The sequence below is a fragment of the Arachis ipaensis genome, chromosome B9 (genome assembly GCF_059453495.1).
Source record: "Arachis ipaensis isolate K30076 ecotype BB chromosome B9, ASM5945349v1, whole genome shotgun sequence".
Classification (NCBI taxonomy): Eukaryota; Viridiplantae; Streptophyta; class Magnoliopsida; order Fabales; family Fabaceae; genus Arachis; species Arachis ipaensis.
This window is the reverse complement of record NC_142444.1, coordinates 25,374,243-25,395,027: the sequence shown is the minus strand read 5'-3', so window position 1 is coordinate 25,395,027 and position 20,785 is coordinate 25,374,243. Positions and strand designations below refer to the sequence as shown.

Sequence of the window (20,785 nt, the reverse complement as noted above, 5' to 3'; positions counted from 1 at the left end):
TGATTTATTAACAACATGAACGTTTTTCGGTTCAGTGGCCTTTGTGATTTTGGTTCTGTGCATGAAGGATTTTCGGTTCGGTGGATTGTTGATGTATTGAATGAGTTTTGTTTAACACAATTCACATTAGAGACATAACTAGGGCTTTAAGATATAGTTGCTTGTTCTTATTGGTTTGGATAGTTTAATTAGAGCTCTGTTACTATCTTCAGTACTTATTTTCCATTGAAGAACACTATCCTTGTTGATTGAAAATTCATAATGATTTATTAACAACATGAACGTTTTTCGGTTCGGTGGCCTTTGTGATTTTGGTTCTGTGCATGAAGGATTTTCGGTTCGGTGGGTTATTGATGTATTGAATGAGTTTTGTTTAAAATAATTCACATTAGAGACATAACTAGAGCTTTAAGATATAGTTGTTTGTTCTTATTGGTTTGGATAGTTTAATTAGAGCTCTGTTACTATCTCCAATACTTATTTTTCATTGAAGAACACTATTCTTGTTGATTGAAAATTGATAATGATTTATTAACAACATGAACGTTTTTCGGTTCAGTGGCCTTTGTGATTTTGGTTCTGTGCATGAAGGATTTTCGGTTCGGTGGATTGTTGATGTATTGAATGAGTTTTGTTTAAAACAATTCACATTAGAGACATAACTAGGGCTTTAAGATATAGTTGCTTGTTCTTATTGGTTTGGATAGTTTAATTAGAGCTCTGTTACTATTTTCAGTACTTATTTTCCATTGAAGAATAATATTCTTATTGATTGAAAATTGATAATAATTTATTAACAACATGAACGTTTTTCAGTTGGTGGCCTTTGTGATTTTGGATCTATGCATGAAGGATTTTCAGTTCGGTGGATTGTTGATGTATTGAATGGGTTTTGTTTAAAACAATTCACATTAGAGACAACTCTTTCACTTTGATAATACATACTACTGTAATAGTATGGATATACATGCTTGTGGTTGTTGATAATCCATCTGGCCTTTAAGATTTACATGCTTGTGGTTGTTGATGTATTGAATGAGTTTTGTTTAGAACAATTCATATTAGAGACGAATCTTTCACTTTGATAATCCATACTACTGTAATAGTATTTTTGTTGATTGAAAGCTTATCGTTATTTATTAACCACATGAACATTTTTCGGTTCAGTAGCCTTTTCGATTTTGGTTCTGTGCATGAAGGATTTTCGGTTCGGTGGGTGGTTCCATTGTAATTGACTTCTTTAACATACACATGGTTGTGGTTGTTGATGTATTGAATGAGTTTTGTTTAGGACAATTTACATTAGAGACAACTCTTTCACTTTGATAAGCCATACTACTGTAATAGTATTTTTGTTGATTGAAAGCTGATCATCATTTATTAACCATATGAACATTTTTCGGTTCGGTAGCCTTTTTTATTTTGGTTCTGTGCATGAGGAATTTTTGGTTCGGTCGGTTGTAGCATTCTAATTGACTTGTTTAACTTACACATGCTTATGGTTGTTGATATATTAATGATATATTGACCAAAATTTTTTATTACAGCAAAACACAAGAATATGGCAATAATGAAGGAGAAGGCACATTATAACGTAAGCAGATTAAATATATTTATCCACTTTTATTTGAATAATATCTATTTTGTATTATAAATATACCCTCACATTCTGTTTCAAAACTTGCAGAAAACTCACTATTGCAGATGCCAAACAAGGGCAATAGCAACAGTGTACAGGAAAATGAGTCAAGAAAAGAAAGATATTTGGAACAAATGGGATTTGGTGGTCTGGCAAATGTGCCAGAAATGAACGTCTCCAATACACTGTTGGTAGAATTACTTGATCGGTTTGATATAGAGAGAGGATGCCTGAAAACTCTACAGGGGACAATAAACATAACTCCTCGGAAGGTAGTAGCTGCCCTCGACATAAACAATGGAGGTAATATATTTTCCACTTACTGCTTATTTTCAGTTCATTGGTGTTCGGATAATTAAACTGGCCGTTTTTGTCTTATTTTTGCTATTAAAATATTGTAGGAAATATTTTTCCTGAAAAGGTAGATTACAGCAAGCTGAATCCAGCAGAGAAGGAAATATTTGACAGCGTAAAAAATATTCTCTTGGCAACTTTGGCAAGGAATGTGCTGGATATGAGTGTAGAAGGGGAGGAGAACCAGAAAAAATTCAAGAGGACTTTTGTTGTCTTCATACAAAAGTACTTCTTGCTCCCCACAACGGTAAGTGTGGCCTCCCCAATCCACAAGCCACCGATCTTTCATGTGGATAACATTAGGGAATGGGATTGGGCAAAGCATGTTCTCAACTTCTTAATGAAAGGAGTTGAAAATAAGAGAGAGGGGAACAAACAGTTTGTTGATGGCTGTGTTTTTGTATTAATGTTGATATACTTCCATGAAACAAAGTTTCCCCGTCCATTTGCACCCGATGCTCCCCCTGCACCATGGGTGGCCTATTGGACAAGGGAAAAGATCATTGAACGGATTTCATCCGAAACAACACAACCATTGGTAAGTACTATACTAAAATTCCCCAAAAAATTTGCTTTGAAATGCTTTTAGGTTATAACTAAATTATTTGTCCTACTTGCAATTGTTAGTTTTGTTCATTTGAATGTTTCTGCATTAAGAAATATTTTTCTTGATGAATAAATAGTTGTTAATTATTTTTTGCCATATGAATATTTTTGGTTCACCATATGAATGTTTTTCAGTTCGGTAGGATTACTTTATTCGGTTCACCGAATTGTTAATTTGTTATTTTGATGATTAATTAATTGAGACCTTGTTTCTATTTTAGGGACTTCTGTATAAAAAGCAAAAAAAGAAAGAAAAAACAAAAAAAAGTAACTTGGAGAAAAAAGAAAAAGAAAAGAAAATAAAAAAAATGTTGAGACGGATTCTTCCTCAGAAGAGGAAAGACTTTCCAAATCTGAATCCGAAAGCTAGTAAGTTTAATTTTCATATCAATTTCATTTAATTTGTATTTGCTTAAATGTGTTCTTATGCACTTGTTCTTATGTATTGCAGAGAAGAAGAAAAAAAACCACAAAAAAAAGAAAACAACTATTGAAAGTGGTTAAAAAACAAACACAAAAAAAGCCTGTGCCTATAGATTCAGAGAGCACAAGCGAATCTAAAAACGAGTAAGTATATTTGTTAATTGCATATATATCTATTTTCGGTTCGGTGGGCTTCTATGTTTCGGTTTAGCAGTTTAATTTATTTCGGTTCGGTGTTATCTTTGGGTTTGGTTGACTTCATCGTTAGTGTCTTGTCTCCGGTATAAATTCAATGTGTTTATCTGTTTTACAGAGAAAATGAAACTGAGAAAACACCCATAATAAAAAGAAGAAAACAACCAGAAAGAGTGGCAAAAACACCAACCCAACCTGAGAAGGAGTAAGTTTCTCGAATCATATTTTCTTTTACTGATACTTAGATTTTAGGTTTCTTGATACTTATTTTATGAACTTTCAGAACTGAACAAGAAAAAGACAATGCTGCCAAAAAAAGAAAACGAGCATTGGAGATAATAATGGAGAAAAGATCAAAGAAAAGAAATGATGGAGCTCAGTCAACAAATATTGCTCCGAATCAGTTTGACTCTCCACAGGGACAAAATGATTTCTCTCAGACGTAAGATTCAATTTATTATTCACGAATTATTTTTCTTACTTGGCATATTTTTGCTACAACCTTTTCTAATTCCTCTAGACTCAATTACTAATATTTATTTATATTGCTTAGGGTGCCAACTGTAAATATTGATAGTGATCAAGTCTTACAGACACAAGGAAGCTTTACACCTTCTGTAGATGCTGCAAGCAATACCAGGTAAATTGGTTCACTGCATATTGTATTTTCGGTTCGGTGGTTGCCCAAAAATGAATTTAATGTCTTTCTAGACCTCTGCTTTTAATCTTGGTTTCTAATTTTAATTTGTTATTTTTTTTAGGAAAAATACCCCGAAAAGCCCGGTCAAATATTTTAGAAAAAAGAAAATCTTCCCAAGAAAGACGTCTAAAACTCCACAAGTGTAAGTTAAAAATATTTATGTTACTCTTTTAAATTTAGTTAAGAATTTTTGTTTAATTAATCAAAAGAAAATTGCGTTTAAATGTCACTAGAGCTATACCTGAATCTGAAGTACAAATCGTTGAGTTTCAACAACAAACTCGTTCTGAACCTTTAGAAATGTGAGTGTTTCAATGTGCAAATTCCTATTTTTCAAAACAAATTCTAATTATTCTAATTATTCAACATTAACTTTATTTTTGTTTACATTCCTTAGACCTCCTCTTGCATTGTCTCTTCCAAGTTTAGTTCAGGAAGAGTTGATGAAGGATGACTTCATCTATGTCCCTCCACAAGAGGAAACACAACAAACATCTAATAATAAGTAAGTTAATAAATATTTATTCACCACATGAATCTTGTTCAATGTTTACTTCTTATATAATTCACCACAAGAGGAAACCAGAAATGAATTCAATATGTTCTTGTCTTTGGACTCTCTTCTACTTATTACAGCTGCCCTCAAGAAGCTGAAAAGCAGGGTGTTACAGTATCTCTTACGAGTTCTGTAATTGAAGACTTAATGAAAGATGACTATGTGTATGAAGTTTCTAATGAAGAGTAAATTACACATAATTTTTTTTATTAATTGTAATGGTTGTTATTGAACTATTTTCTATTTAATGCAACAGCCCTGCAAAAGAACAAGAATAACAAGCCCAAGAACCAACGGTGCAACAAGAATCAGAACAAGAAGCACCTGTTAATGTGTAAGCATTAAATTCTTTAATATCACTTTTGTTTAATATAATTTCGGTTCACTGTACGTTCAGGTTTTGGTTCAGTATAAGTTTAGTTTTCGGTTCACTATAATGATTAGTGTAATTTCTGTTAAATATCATTGTTAAATATGATAATAGTTTGGGATAATTATAGAAATCTTTACTATTTAATGCAACAACCCTGCAAAAGAACAAGAACAACAAGATCAAAAACCACCGGTGCAACAAGAATCAGAACAAGAAGCACCTGTTAATGTGTAAGCATTAAATTCTTTAATATCACTTTTGTTTAATATAATTTCAGTTCACTGTACGTTTAGGTTTTGGTTAAGTATAAGTTTGGTTTTCGGTTCACTATAATAATTAGTGTAATTTCTGTTAAATATCATTGTTAAATATGATAATAGTTTGGGATAATTATAGAAATGTTTACTGTTTAATGAAGCAGACCTCTGGAACAGCCGTGCGAATAACCAACAGAGCAACAATCCAAACAAGAAGCACTTATTGATGTGTAAGTTTTACTGCTTAAATAAATATCGATAATGTTTACTGCTTATACATGGTTTAATTATGTTTCGGTTGAAACCAGAAATGAATTCAATGTGTTATTGTCTTTGGACTCTCTTATGCTTCTTATAGCTGCCCTCCAGAACCCAACAAGCAGGGTGTTACGAGGTCTATTACAAGCTCTGTTATTGAACAGTTTTTCAAGGATGCAGATGTCTATCAAGTTTCTAATGAAGAACAATCCAAAGAACCTCTGGTGGCACGGCAATCAGAAAAAGAAACTCTAATCTTGTCATCATTTGACAGGTATGTACTTGCTTTTCTTTAATATCATTTTTGTTTAATATCATTTCGGTTCACTGTTAGTTTGGATTTGGATTCACTATTTGTTTCGATTTCGGTTCACTATATTGATTAAATATTATTTTTGTTTAATATCATTATTAAATATCTATCATCCTGCAGTGCTGCGCAACCTAGGGAAATTGAAGATGAAAGGCCTTTTTTTAGCCTTGGGATAAGTCCACCAGTATCTCAACCAACTCAGCCTTCTCAAAAGAGTGATTCACAGCTTGACATCCTGGCAGAGGCGGTGATAGAGGCTGGAGTGGAAGCAGCATTAAAATTTGCTGAAGGAACATCTTCAGAACCAACCTTACCAGTAGCTAAAGTTTATAAAACCCCGCAGAAAAAGACAAAAATCACGAACGAGCTGATTGAAAAGTGTTATCATTGGATGACACATGTAAAACAGACAAAAGATGGTACCAATGAATATGAACCATTATTTGTCTTGAAACATTAGGGACTCTACGAGGGATTAAGAGAATATTTCACGTCTCTAAAGCCCAAAGAACAAGTGCATGCTGTGGTAAAATCCTTTGCCAATTGCGTTAACATTAATGATTTTTTTAAACACTCTTATATAGTATGTCTCATAAATTTTCATCCTGTAGGTGGTTAGTATACACAACTTGATTCTCAATGAAATAAAAACTAAGAGGTATCAAGAACAAATATATATTGTGCCAATGGATATTGTGGTAAGTAAATTTCTTATTCACTGCTTATTACTTTTCGGTTAAGTGAGAATGTTAATATTGATTCACCTGATTCTTATGTCTTCTTTTGAGTACTTTTGGATTAAAAAAACTTTTCTCTTGAAGATTGAATGTTTTTCACGTTTTATTCAGCATATGATTTTTGTTTAGTTCAGTGATATATGATTTAACTGATGTTCATTTTGCAGAATTTTATCGTGGGAACATATGGCGACAAGTACTATGATAAGAGCACAAAAAATCCACAGTTTTAATATTCAGCAGTATGACCACTACTGGCAGTTTATTGACAAAAGAAAACTTGCATCCCATCCATTTGTAAGTTGTAATATTTAAAATCCTTTGATAATTCTCTTGTTTGCTATTGTTTCCACTAAAATATTCTATAATTTTCCGAAACTTCAGCTATTTGTCCCAATTTGCAATGGAGGGCATTGGTGGTTGTGGATTGCTGATGTAAACAATAAGAAATTCGATTGCTGATGAAAACAATAAGAAATTCTATATCCTTGACCCTATCAACAAGAAGCCAGAAGAAATACCTAATTCGAGAAAGGAAATAAACAAATTTGTTGTAAGTTATTTTCTTGTAAATTATTGAAATTATTCTGTACATGAGAGGAGTTTGGTTCACTGTTGTTGGTTTTGTTTATTTACTTTTTTTGTCTCTTTCAGAGTTTAATAATTTCCCAGATGAGGGTGTACGCTGGGGGCGGAACCCTTGATAAAGGATGCACTGGAAGAGGAAGCAGAGTATATCCCATTGAATGGTCAACATACAAAGTAAGAATCTTTCTCTTCTATAGTGCTATTTTTAATGTGTTTTATTTTATATACTAATGATCGTATTATACTCAATTCTTGCTTAGCTATGATTGTGGAATATTCGTAATGAAATGGCTGGAAATAATAGATCCACAAAAAATAAAGAGCGGCAAGAGATATAAATATAAAGCTTGGACACAAGTAAGTACTTTCTAAATTAATAAACTTCTTTCTTTTCTTATTTCATTCAGTTAAGTTGATATTGTAAGTAGAGCTTTGAAGTTGGTTCTTACTCTGTTCAATAGTTGTTTTCCATGCAGAAAATACTATTTTTGTTGATTGATAATTGATCACCATTTATTCACCACATATAAAGTTTTCGGTTCGGTAGCTCATATAATTTTGATTCACCAAGTGAAAGTTTTTCAGTTCGGTGGCTCTTATAATTTTGATTCACTAAGTGAATATTTTTCGATTCGGTGGCCTCCTTTTAATTTGTTTAGGTTTAGGGTTACTGTGATTTTATTTTTACAGTATAACTAGGGTTTTGAATTAAATTTGTTGTTATTTAATGTGGTTTTGATTTACTTGATATTTAATGTGTTCAGGATGTAGCGTTATTGTGATTGCATTTTTATAGTAAGATCAGGGCTTTGAATAATATTGTTCTTATTTCATTTGGGTTCATTTCTTATGTAACTAATTCATTTCAATTGAAATTCAGAAAGAAATTAATGACTTCAGATACCAATATGGTCCACATTTTCTGTTTCATGAAATGAACAAAATGAGAGACCAAGTAATTTCGGAATCTGAAGCAATAAGACTCACCAAGCCTTCTGCTTTCCTCACCAACCCTTATTGTAAATACACATATGGGGATTTAGATAGCAAATAGCATATACTAGTTGTAATTAACAATATTTTTTTAAACTTGTTTAAAGAGAAAAAAAATGCATACTTCAAATGTATATATGTAAATGTTAATGTATATATCTATTCTTAATATCAATGTATGTATCAAATGTTAATATTTATATATCTGTTGGAACTGTGTGGCTGCTGTTTTATTCCAGGTTCTCAGTGATTGCAATCACTGTATTTATGAATACATTTATAATCCAAAAGAACACAGTGAACCGAAATTAATACACTAGGCGAACCGAAAAAGTAGAAACACACTGAACCCCTAACCCTGAACCATAAACCCTAAACCCTAAACACTAAATTCCTAAACCCTAAAACCTAAAACCTAAACCCTAAACCCTAAAACACTGAACAATGAACCCTGAACCCATAAATCCTAAATCCCTAAAACCCTAAAACCTAAACCCTAAACCCTAAATTCGAACCCTGAACTCTGAACCTAAACCCTGAACACTGAACTCTGAACCCTAAATGCTAAATCCTAAACCCTAAATCCTTAGAACCCTGAACCCTAGACCCCTAAACCCTGAACCCTTAATCCTAAATCTTAAACCCTTAGCCATGAAAGAGGTGAACCGAAATGAATACACAGGGCGGACCGAAAAGGTAGAAACACACCGAACCTCTAAATACTAAACCCTAAACCCTAAACGCTAAATCCTTAAACCCTAAAACCTAAACCCTAAAACACTGAACAATGAACCCTGAACCCATAAACCCTAAATCCCTAAATCCCTAAAACCTAAACCCTAAACCCTGAACCCTAAACCCTGAACCCGAACCCTGAACTCTGAACTTGAACCCTGAACACTGAACTCTGAACCCTAAATGCTGAACCCTAAACCCTAAACCCTTAGAACCCTGAACCCTAGACCCCTAAACCATGAACCCTTAATCCTGAACCCTAAACCCTCAACCATGAAAGCGGTGAACCGAAATTAATACACGGGGCGAACCAAAATTTTGAAACACACTGAACCCCTAAACAATGAACCCTAAACCCATAAACCCTAAATCCCAAATTGACCCACGCCCAGATAAATTTACCCGCCTCCAACATCACTAAAATAAACGTGACATCCACGCGCTTCATTATAAAAAAAACAAAATTCTTCTTCAAAACGCACAAAACCTATCCTTCTCTTCAAATCTCTCTCAAAATCACTCAAATTTCAATCACGTTCTCTACGAAAACTACTACTACAGAAGAATAGCGAGAAGATTTGGCAACGAACAACCTCAAAAGAACAAAAACAGCAACAAAGACTACCAAAGGTATGATAAAACTACTGTTCACTTGAAATCTTGCAATGTCTCGTTTCTCCTAGTTGCATTTTAGGTTTCCTGGATTGATTTGCTTCGTTTCTCCAAGTTTCTTGAAATCTTGCAATGTCGCGTTTCTCCTAGTTACATTTTAGGTTTCCTGGATTGATTTGCTTCGTTTAGAAAGTTGAACTATTGTGAATGTATTTTTACAGTATAACTAGGGCTTGGAATGAAATTTGTTGTTATTTTCATTCAGTTCAGTGGATAGTGTAACTAGGGCTTTGAAATTGGTTGTTACTCTGTTCAGTACTTCTTTTGCATGGAGAAATACTATCATTTAGCAACAGTGTTCAAGAATATGAGTCAGGAAAAGAAAGCTATAGTTGAAGAAATGGGATTCGGTGCCCTGGCACATGTCCCAGAAATGAAGGTATCTCATGCCCTCTTAAGAGAATTGATTGATTGCTATGACGAGTATCATGGTTTCCTAAAAACTCTCCATGGAAAAATATACATAACACCTGCCAAGGTAGCAGCTGCGCTAGGGATAAGCCACGACGGTAATACACTTTCCACTTCCTGCTTATTTTCGGTTCATTGCTCATTTAAATTTTGGTTCATTGCTCCCTTTAAATTTTCATTGGTATGTAAAAAATTAAACTGAACCTTTTTTACTCATTTGTTGCTATTAAAATATTGTAGGGGATCGTTTTCCTAAAAAGGTTGACTATCGCAAACTGAATGAGGAAGACAAGGCAATATTTGACAGCTTCAAATGTGTTATGTTGGCGACTTTGACAAAGTCTGTCCTAAATATGAGTGTTGAAGGGGAGGAGAACTGGCAAAAATTCTGCAGGACTTTTGTCGTCTTCATACAGAAGTGCTTCTTGCTGTGGACGACGGTAAGCATGGCCTCCGCGATCCATAAGCCGCCTATCTTTTGTGTGGACAACATTCGACAGTGGGATTGGGCATGTCATGTGCTCATCTTCTTGAGAAAGGGAATCGAAAATAAGAGAAAGGGGAAGAAATAGTCCGTTGAGGGCTGTGTTTTTGTTTTGATGCTGATTTACTTCCATAAAACCAAGTTCCCTCACTTGGATGGACTTGATGCTCCCCCGGCACCGTGGGTGGCCTATTGGACAAAGAAGATGATACTCGACCGGATTTCTAAGGAAGCAACAGACACAATGGTAATGTGTTTATTTGAAGCATTGTGCATGCAGAAATATTTTTCTTGATAATTGAATGTTTATCACGTATTATTCATGACATGAATTAAATTTGGTTGAGTGTTTGTGGTCATTTTGATTCACCTGATTATTTTTGTATTTCCCCGTTTCAAATACTCTGCTAACTAAATAATTTTGTGTTTTAGGAACTTTTGTATAGAAAGCAAATAAAGGGGAAAGAGAAAAGAAAAAGGGAGAAAGAAGAAAAGAAAGTTGTTGTTGTGGATTCTTCTTCAGAAGAAGAATCTTTTTCGGAATCCAAATCAGAATCGGAATTTAACAATATAACGCTGGTAGAAAGAACAAGACAAAAGAGGCTCATGAAAAAAGAAAAAATTGTTCCAACGGATTCAAAAACATCAAGTGAATCTCAAAACCAGTGCAGTTTGAATGGCTCTAATTAACAATATTTTGTTCAACTTGTTTAAAAAAGCAGACACTGCTTCTTTTGAATGTATATATGTCAACATTAATGTAAATGTTAATATTAATGTATGGATCTAATGTTAATGTATATACTGATTCAAGATGGATTACTCCTTATCTTGTTATATACCTGTTGGAACTGCCTGGCTACTGTTTTATTGCACGTTCACAGTGAAAGAAATCAGGGTGATTACCAATACATTATGAACTCCAAAAGAACACAGTGAACCGAAATTACTACACTGGGCGAACCAAAAGGTAGAAACACACTGAATCCCTAAACACTAATCCCTAAACCCTAAACCTAAACACTAAAACCAGAACCCTGAACACTGAACCCTGAACCCATAAACCCTAAATTCCTAAAATCTAAAACCTAAACCCTAAACCCTAAACCCCACAAACACAATGAACCGAAATTAATGCAACTGGTGCACCAAAAAAGTGCATATCTCAACATAACACAAATTTAATTTTAAAAGAATGCTACTATTAGAACTCTGAACTCTGAACCATGAACCAAAAAAAAATTCTTATTATTCGACTTAGAAATTAATACACTAGACGAATAAAAAAACTACATATATCAATATAGAATTTCACAAAAAAAGTGACTATTCATTAAAGACTATCAACATTCAGAAAATAAACCTGCTATAACCATGGTGAACTGAAATTTGCTCATGGGTGAACAAAAATTTACATTAATAAAAACTAAAACTTGTAAAATCCTGTCTTGGATAATTCATATATGGTGTATTGTAAAGAGTGGAACTTGACTGAATTGATGATCCGGAGTCTAAAAGGTTCAACTACAAAAGACATAATTAATTTATATTAGGAAAATGAATAATTGAATTGTTAACTAATCAAAAGCAAGTCAATTTTACCTCGCTTGGAGCTGTCTTTTTCTTTTTCTTTATGGCATTTGAGATCTTTTTTTCCAGGTTTGATCCAAGTATGTTCTTGGGCTGACCTCTTGTTTTGGTACGTGGTGTGCTTTGAAGATCATTCACATTGATTAATGTCGCTTCTTCGTGGGTTAACAAACTTTTTCCTTTCCTTCTCTCTTGATATTCTTCCATCTCTGCCATGACCTTGTCAAATGCTTAGTGCAAAATTCCGGTCAACTCTTTAGACTTGGATGCAAATTCACTTATATTGTGTGACTGAAACATCAATTCGTCAAATCTCTTACTTCTTGGCTCTAATACAGGTTCATCTTGGCTGCTCTTGATGTGTGTATGCCTCCTCTTTATGTTCTTGCTCCAGCGTTCCAATATGTATTTAGGTGCCACGTTATCCACTCGCTCAAAGCTTAGAACGCTTAGGGAATGGCGGCACAATATGCCCCTAGACTCAAACAGCAAGCAATGGCACTTTACATCTCGTGATACTGCGTCATAGGTGACGACAAACTTGTTGAATGTGGAGTTGGAAACCTGCTCTATGACTTCATATGTTGTGAAACCTAGGGTAGAATGCATTGATCTTGTGATATAATTCACTTTACCTCTAAATTGAGCTTGAACTTCCCTGAACTTCTCATGGGTATATACACGCTGAAATTGTGCCTCTATTGCTGATTGTGTTGCGCACGGCATCAGAGTGTGAAAATCTGCAACATCAAATTTCTCTCTCTGCTTGTTCTCTGCTTGCGAGGCAATTGTCGTATTGCTTCACGAATTGTCTCAAGGAGCTATTCTGTGTGATGAACTTGTTGAAAAATGAATACATGCTCTCGCTCCTTTGTGTGCTTCTCATCCCGGCCCAAAAGTGGTGATCCAAGTAAACCGGAATCCATATATGTCGATCCTCGTACAGCTCTGCAAACCGAACCAAATTCATAAGTTATGGTGAACCGAAAATAGTGCATGCTTTTGGGAAAAAAATATATAAGCATAAAACTTATTCGAATTGAAATCTCAATTACCTGAAAGCCACTTGTTGCCTCCGAGACCATACTTTGTGAGGAAATCGTTCCAGTTTCTGTCAAAATCATTTTTTGTGTATGAGTTCCAAACAACATGGCTCATCTCTTATTCAATATCAATGTGTCCCTTGTAGCCATTTAGTTTGATTGGGATCTTCTTCATGATGTGCCAGATACACCAGCGGTGAATTGTTGTTGGCATGCATAGCTCAATTGCCCTTTGAATCGATGCGCATTGATCGGTAAGAATACCTTTGGTGCCTTCCCTCCCATGCAATGTAGCCAACACTCAAATAGCCATTTGAATGATTGAATGTCCTCATTTTTCATCAGCGCTCATCTAAGAAGTGTCGACTACTCGTGGTGATTCACACCAACAAAAGAACCTAAAACCAAATTGTACCTGCATAAATAACAAGCACACTATGGTGAACCAAAATATGTACAACCACTGAACATCAAAAGTATCTTTGAAGGAACCGAATACCTGTTTGTGTTATATGTGGTATCAAATGAAACCACATCTCCAAAATAATCGAATGCAGCCCTGCTTCTTGCATCAGCCCAGAATGCATGTTTAATGCAGTGATCGCCTTCAAGGTTGAGCTCAAAGAAGAAATTTTGGTTCTTTTCTTTCATTCTTACTAGCTACTTTCCAAATTCTTTGGCATCGTCTTTTTTTAAAATATTCTGTACTTCCCTTGTGATGTAATTTCTTACGTCTTTTTCTATAAAACCTAGTTCACGGTGGCTGTCAGCTGCTGCCACAAATGATTGGTAGGTTTTGCTCGGTCTGATTCCAGCTTCCTCGTGGGTTTCAATAGTGCGACGCACGAACATGCTAAGCTCCCTGTGTTGTTTGAGCATCTCATCCTGGTCTGGACAACAAAGATGTGAGTGATTCAAAACAACTTTGGAAATTGTCCAAAGACCAACATCCTTCATTATGTGTACGTAAATTCTAGCCGGACAATTTAACCCAGCTGAAGGGTTTGTCTTCAAAGTTGGAGATATCTTTGATTTTCACCTCCCCTCTCTAGAGCATACAATTAGTTGATTCTTAATCTTGTCTCTATCCCGAGTCGTGTTCCTTATTTTGGTGGAAAAACCAGCAAGTTTGGAATAATGTTTGTAGAACTTTCTAGCTTCTTCTAGGGTCTTGAAAATCATTCCCACCTTTGGGACAAATTTTTCGTCCACAACACAGCTGGTCTACATGGTGAACCGAAATCTTAATTACGGTGAACCAAAATCTTAATTACGGTGAAACAATTATATAGTGCTTAGGAAAGAAAACAAAATATGTTGGTCTAATTTTTGTAAGACTACTTTCTACATACCGAACTGAAAATATGAAAGTGATGAACCACCTCTTTAGTACTTATCGAACCGAAAACTTACTCAAATTTACTCAGAGTTACTCACAGTTAATGACACTCACAATTACTCACAGTTACATATTATCAATTTAGTTCAATTCAATTCAGATGTAAATCACCTCATTCCATTCAATTCACTTCAAATAAAATTAGCAATTTTATTCCATTAAATTTAATTCAGAATTCAATAATCCAAACCTTATCAAATTGATGTGTTTCATAAGAATCATCTAAATCGTAGTCATTCAACTGATTTGAAGTTGATTCATTCATTGTTTCAACTCAAAAGTGCAAATCGAAGAAGAAAATGAACGACGAAGCTAATTGCGTTGAATCAATCCAGATCCATAATACAGAGAAGAAAAATGTGAAAGAAGAGAACAACAAATTTAATCAGGTTAAAGAAGAAGAAGAAGAAGAAGAAGAAGAAGAAGAAGAAGAAGAAGAAGAAGAAGAAGAAGAAGAAGAAGAAGAAGAAGAAGAAGAAGAAGAAGAAGAAGAAGAATGCGAAAGAGGTTTACGTTGTATGAGAAGGTTTACATTGAGAAACGTTAAAAAGGAAAAATAAAAATTCATTATATAAGTTATAAGTGGCGCGTGTAAAATAAACAGAAATATGGGACGTAGAGTAAAAATTACGTGAATACCATCCATGTAATTTTAATTACATGGATGTAGAATTTTTTCCTTATTTTCTTGAGCGATGTACTCATTAAGAAAGCTCTTTATTAAAAGTGAGATTCTCTTATTCATAAGTGTAGGTTCTATCGAATTAGCAAGTTGTGACCACAGAACATAACGACATATATAACTAATAACACATTATTAAAGTTGAACCAGTGTTGCAGATTTACTATTAGTAGTATGCATAGGAATTATATCTTAAATCATTCTACTCATTATTTTTTATAATTTTTAAATGAGCAAAAGAAAAATATTTTTTAATTTTTCAAACATAAAAAATTTAAAATATTAAACTTTTTTTTATTAAGTTTACAAGTTAAGAAGATAAATATGTAAGACCCGGTTAATTAACGACTAATTAACCTATAAATGAGAATTTATTCTAGAAAGCCAAAAATGTTATTTTTATGGCTTAATATGATAGAGGAGATTGAGACGAGAATTTCGGTACCAATTTTATAGAAATCGGACCAAGATTGGACCGAACGGGCTAAACCGGTCCAACCGGACCCAAAATGGGCCCTTGGCCCAACTAAACTAAACCAAAACTCTAGTTTTCAGCACTCTCTCTCCTCACTTATCACTCAAACACGCTGAAATGGAGTAAGGGAGGGGAAGAACACTCTCTCAAACTTCTATCTCTCACTTGATCTTCAAACCACCATAACTTTTGATCTAGAGCTCCGATCGCCGCACCGTTTGCGACCACGTGTTCACCACGGAGAGCTTTACAAAACCCATACAATCAATCTTGAGATAAGCCACGTTTTTCTCTTCGAAATTCCAGCCCTTGTTTTCGAGTTTCATGGGTAAAATGTTGAGATTTTGGGTTCTTTGATGTTATAGGACCCAACTCTCTTGAAGGAGAAGGTTAATCTTGTATCCTTGGACCTTGGATGTGATAAGATTCTCAACCCTAGTGTAATTTGTTGTTCTATGATGTTTGGATATTGAGATGTTGAGTATGGGTATGATGATTGTGGCTTAGGTTGTGTATATGTGAATATTGGAGCTTGATTGGTGATTTTGGAAAGCTTGGGAGAGGGTTTTGTGTGATAAAATCTGTTCTTGGAGGTGTTGAGACCTTGAGAGCTTGTGGACAAGTGGTTTGGAAGTGCTCCGGTTGAGCTTGGGAAATCGGCTAAGGTATGGTTTCGGTTTCCCGTATCTAATATGTAATGTGGTAGGAAATACTTCGGCTAGAGGCCCTAAGATAGTTATTGAATTGTTGATGTTGTTGAATGGTTGAGATATATGATGTGATCATATATGTGATTATGAATATTGATGCCTTGATTGTGTGATATATGAGAAATGCATGTTGCGATATATGCTTGATGGATGATTGAGGTTGAATTGATGGGTGATACCATGTTGATGGTGAGTATGATGTTGATTATGTATAATGATGGTTGATTGAAAATGGTATTATTGGAAATTGGAGTGAGGGAGGATGTATGACATGATATTGTGTTTGTCCTTTAGCCATTTGATTGAGAAGTGTTAAAAGGGTTGGATGGTGATTTTGGAAAATTTGGTAAAATGTCAATGTGTGAGTTGAGGATAGCTTGATATTGATTTTGGTACATTTTGATTGATTTCAAAGAAAAGGGATGAAATTGGCATGTTTTGATTGATTTTGAAAAGAGTTGAAAGTGGCTTGTTTTGAAAATGGCACTTTATGGTTTTGTATGAAAACATGGTTTTTGGGCATACTTTGACGGGACATAACTTAGACTACGGGTCTCTGATTTGTGCCAATTTTGTTTAGAAATGAAATTGAATTTGGGATGTCCATGCCGTTCGAAGAACGGGTTAAAAACGATTTAAAACGAGAAAGTTATGTCCGTCGGAAGATTCGGGGTTGAATTTGTGAATTCTGCAGCTTTTAACTTAGAAAATTTTTAGCAGAATGACCCCCCGCGCGTAGGCGCACTTGGAGCGTACGTGCCGTTCTTCGAGAAAGCACCATTCACGCGTGCGCGTGGTGTGCGCGAGCGCGTCGATGCGCTGCACCAAATGCCCAGCCATTTTCCAGAGAGTTGTGCCAGAGTTGTGCCAGTTTTGTGCCTTGGGCGCAAGAGCATCCACGCGTACGCGTGGTTGACGCTCGCGCGTCGTTTGGCTATTTACAACCCGCGCGTATGACGCTTGCGCGCAGATGAGATTTTGTGGCCATCCACGCGTGCGCGTGGAGTGCGCGTACGCGTGGCCCTGTTTTCATCCCAAAGTTGATTTTTGAGTTTTAAAAGCCAAATTTCATACTTCTAAGCCTCCGATCTCACCACTTATGTCTTGAATCATTATGATATGCCTAGCATGAGAAAAAGGGCTAGTGAATGTGGTAACTTGCGAGTGAAGAAGGGGAAAAATGAATGATCATTGAGGATCAAAGATGATTATGTGAAATGCGGAGGATAGCGGTAGAAGTGCTTATTGTGCCATGGGCCGAAGGGCCGTAATTGTTAATGAATTGGCTGGTTATGGATTTAACTGTGAGCCGGATGGCTAGATTATTGCCGTGTTACGGCGGAGCCATGATTATGGCTAAGTATAAATGCATATATGCTGTTGAATGAATTGTGAATGTTTGTACTTCCACCATCGGAGATGAGGGTTTCCCTGGGAAGAAGCAGTGGCTAGCCACCACGTGCTCCAGGTTGAGACTCGAAGCTCTTTTGACCCTATGTTGTAAGTGTGGCCGGGCACTGTGAAAGGTCCGGATGAGCTCGCCCCCGTGAATATTCACCAGTGAGGGTGATGGATATGGATCATGATTATGATCAAGTTTATGATGAGTATAACTCAAGTTGGGGATGCGCGACAGAGGGACAGTCCAATGGTTAGCTACCAGGAGTTATCGGGTTGGCTCTATAACCGACAGATGATATCATCAGCCACTAGGGACAGGCATGCATCATAAGCATACTACATGAATTGTTTGAGATTGCCTATTTGACTGCATATTACTTGCTAATTGTCTAAATGCCTTATCTGTTCCTATTTGTAAATCTCTTGTCTGATATAACTGTGTTTGCTATATTATACTCCTGCTGGTGGTTGGGAGGTCTGAAGGAATTGGAAAGGGAAGTATTAGTTAGACTGAAGGATCTTTAGTCAGTTGCCACTTACGCTTTAGTTTGTTTATAAGCTTTGATATTATCTGGAGGAAGTTCTAGGATTGCCTTCGGCTTTCCTCTATTATTATGTATTATATATGTGGAAGTTGTTACCGTGCTGGGGACCTCTGGTTCTCACCTATGCAGATTTTGTGGGTTTCAGATGCAGGACGCGAGGCTTCTCGTTAAGGCATGCTGGAGACTTCCGTTTTAGCGAAGATCTTTGTTCTCGGGGCTCTGTTTTGGTTTATATATTTTGCATAGATACTTTTATCTCCATTAAATAATACGAACTGTGATGACTCCTTCTAGAGGGGATTTTGGAGAATAGATTTCTGTATTTGTGTCCCTTTGGGTTTCCTTTGGGGTTTTTCTTATTTTATTATATGTATATATTGCTATGCTCGGACCGATTATCTTCAGAGCCGGATTTTGAGTCTTGATATTTCCGTTTTTGACACTCTTTATATATATATATGATCTCGCGTTAGCTTATCCCTGTTCGTTACGTTATCGATCGGAGTGTTGCGCTTTCGAGTTACGGTTTTTGTTTACCCCCTTTTTCTACAAAGGCTCCTAGTTATAATCAATTATTCATACTACTATACGTACTAAATTTTTGTTTTAGAGGTCGTAATACCTTGCCATCTCTGAATCATGACTTAAGCATAAGACTCTGTATGGTAGGGTGTTACATTATGGTATCAGAGCAGTTCGTTCTTGTAGAGCCTGAGGGACGGACTGACTATGCTTCTGTGCATTCTCTGTATGTGTGTTATGTGCTGTTAGTATATATACTTGATATAATTGGCATAAACGTTCATGAGCATACATTTGGGGCTTTGAAGCACTAGACTTCCGATATTGAGACTGATCAACTTAATATCGATTGTTTGGTGTGTATAGGAACCAGAAGGCGCCTCGTGGATGCGGTAGAGGTCGTGGGAGGAGTCGTAATAATGCTCGTGCGCCGGAGAATAACCCTAATGACCCGGTGAACTTTATGACTGTATTGGAGAACATGGCTGCTGCTATGCAAGCCACTACTGAGGCTCTTGGTCAACAGATGAACAACCATGATAATGACGGAGGTGGAGTTCAGGGCCCGATGACACTGGCAAACTTTTTGAAGGTTAATCCACCTAAGTTCAAGGGAACTACTAGCCCGGCTGAAGCCGATACATGGTTTCAGGCTATGGAACGAGCACTGCAAGCGCAGGTGGTACCTGAAGGGCAGCGTGTGGAGTTCGCTACCTATTTGCTCACTGGTGAAGCGTCGCATTGGTGGCAGGGTATTCGACGCCTCCTACAGCAGGGTGATGATTATATCATCTGGGATGTTTTCCAAGAGGAGTTCTATAAGAAGTACTTTTCGACTTCTGCTAGGACGGCCAAAGAGCTTGAATTGTTGCAGCTGAAGCAGGGTACTATGTCCGTATCTGAGTATACTGACAAGTTTGAGGAGCTGTTCAGATTCTCTCGTATGTGTCAAGGGACTCCGGTGGAATATGACTAATGGAAGTGTGTTAAGTACGAAGGAGGACTCCGGAGTGATATTTTCAGTTTGGTGGGGCCAATGGAGATTAGGACTTTCCCCGAGTTGGTGAACAAGTGTAGGGTGATGTGTATTTTCGGAAAACGAATTCCAAACACACAAAACTCACCGGCAAGTGTACCGGGTCGCATCAAGTAATAAAACTCACGGGAGTGAGGTCGATCCTACAGGGATTGAAGGATTGAGCAATTTTAGTTTAGTGGTTGATTTAGTTAAGCGAACAAGAGTTGATTTGAGTGATTTGTAGTTGACAGAAGCTAAATTGCATGAAATTAAAAAGGGAGAGGGACAATTTCAGTAAATTAAAGAGCAGAGAAGGTAAATGTAATAAATCTTAAAGAGCAAGAAATGTAAATTGCAGAATCTTAAAGTGCAAGAAATGTAAATGGCTTGAATTGTAAAGGGAGTTGAGAAGTGAATTTGCAAAAATTAAACAAGGAAAAGAGAATCTCAACGCATAGAAGAGTAGAAGATGACTCGAATTGAACCGGATCTAAAACGGGAATGTAAATAGACTTGAAAAGCATTCAACAGAAGAATTAAAATGAGATTTCAGATCTCAGGACCCAAGAGACTAGATAATCGAGTCTAGATCTCAATGCCTTCCTAGATCCAAATGTGGAATTCAATTGCAAGAAATAAAGAAAAGTAAATTTGCAGAATGAGTAGAAGAAGAGACAATGAACTGAAATTGAAATTCAATTATGCATTAAAGAAAACAGAGAGATCTCAGGATGAGATTGAAACAGAATTCCTTCAATTCTCCAACCCACGATCCAAGACAAGAAAAGTAAAGAGTGCTGAGCAAGAACAAGGAAGAAGAGAGATCAATTCTCCTTCCCAATTCTCTAGAATTCTAAAGCAACAATTCAAAAATGTAAAGGTGAGCTCTCCCTGTAAGTGTTCCCAATTCTCCCAAGAAAAGCTCTCTCAAAACTCCTCAGCAAAACTAAAAGGAAAAGCTCCCCAAAAAAACTTAAATCCTAAGCTATTTATACACTTTCTTCAAATGGTCTTCAAGCCTTGAATTGGGCCTTTGCTCTTGATAGAATTGGGTTGATAAAAGCCTCTGTTGATTGCTCTTGGAGTTGGAGAGAAATCCATTGTGA

At 36.0% G+C, this 20,785-nt stretch overlaps 1 protein-coding gene across 1 annotated transcript; it reads right to left on the bottom strand.

The window, feature by feature from the left end:
- Positions 1–12,115: 12,115 nt before the first annotated feature.
- On the bottom strand, positions 12,116–13,578 carry LOC148544061 (protein FAR1-RELATED SEQUENCE 1-like). The gene is made up of 3 exons (XM_088498846.1): positions 13,427–13,578; positions 12,940–12,995; positions 12,116–12,657 (listed from the first exon to the last, which is right to left on the bottom strand). The coding sequence occupies exons 1-3, from the start codon at positions 13,576–13,578 to the stop codon at positions 12,116–12,118; spliced, it is 750 nt and encodes a 249-aa protein (XP_088354972.1).
- Between the last annotated feature and the right edge of the window lie 7,207 nt (positions 13,579–20,785).

Coding starts and splice junctions, on each gene's coding strand:
- LOC148544061 (XM_088498846.1), bottom strand. CDS start 13,578: ATGAAAGAAAAGAACCAAAATTTCTTCTTTGAGCTCAACCTTGAAGGC. Junction 12,996..13,426: donor ACCACATATAACACAAACAG/GTATTCGGTTCC, acceptor TGATTTTGACAG/AAACTGGAACGATTTCCTCA. Junction 12,658..12,939: donor AGGCAACAAGTGGCTTTCAG/GTAATTGAGATT, acceptor CCTCGCAAGCAG/AGAACAAGCAGAGAGAGAAA.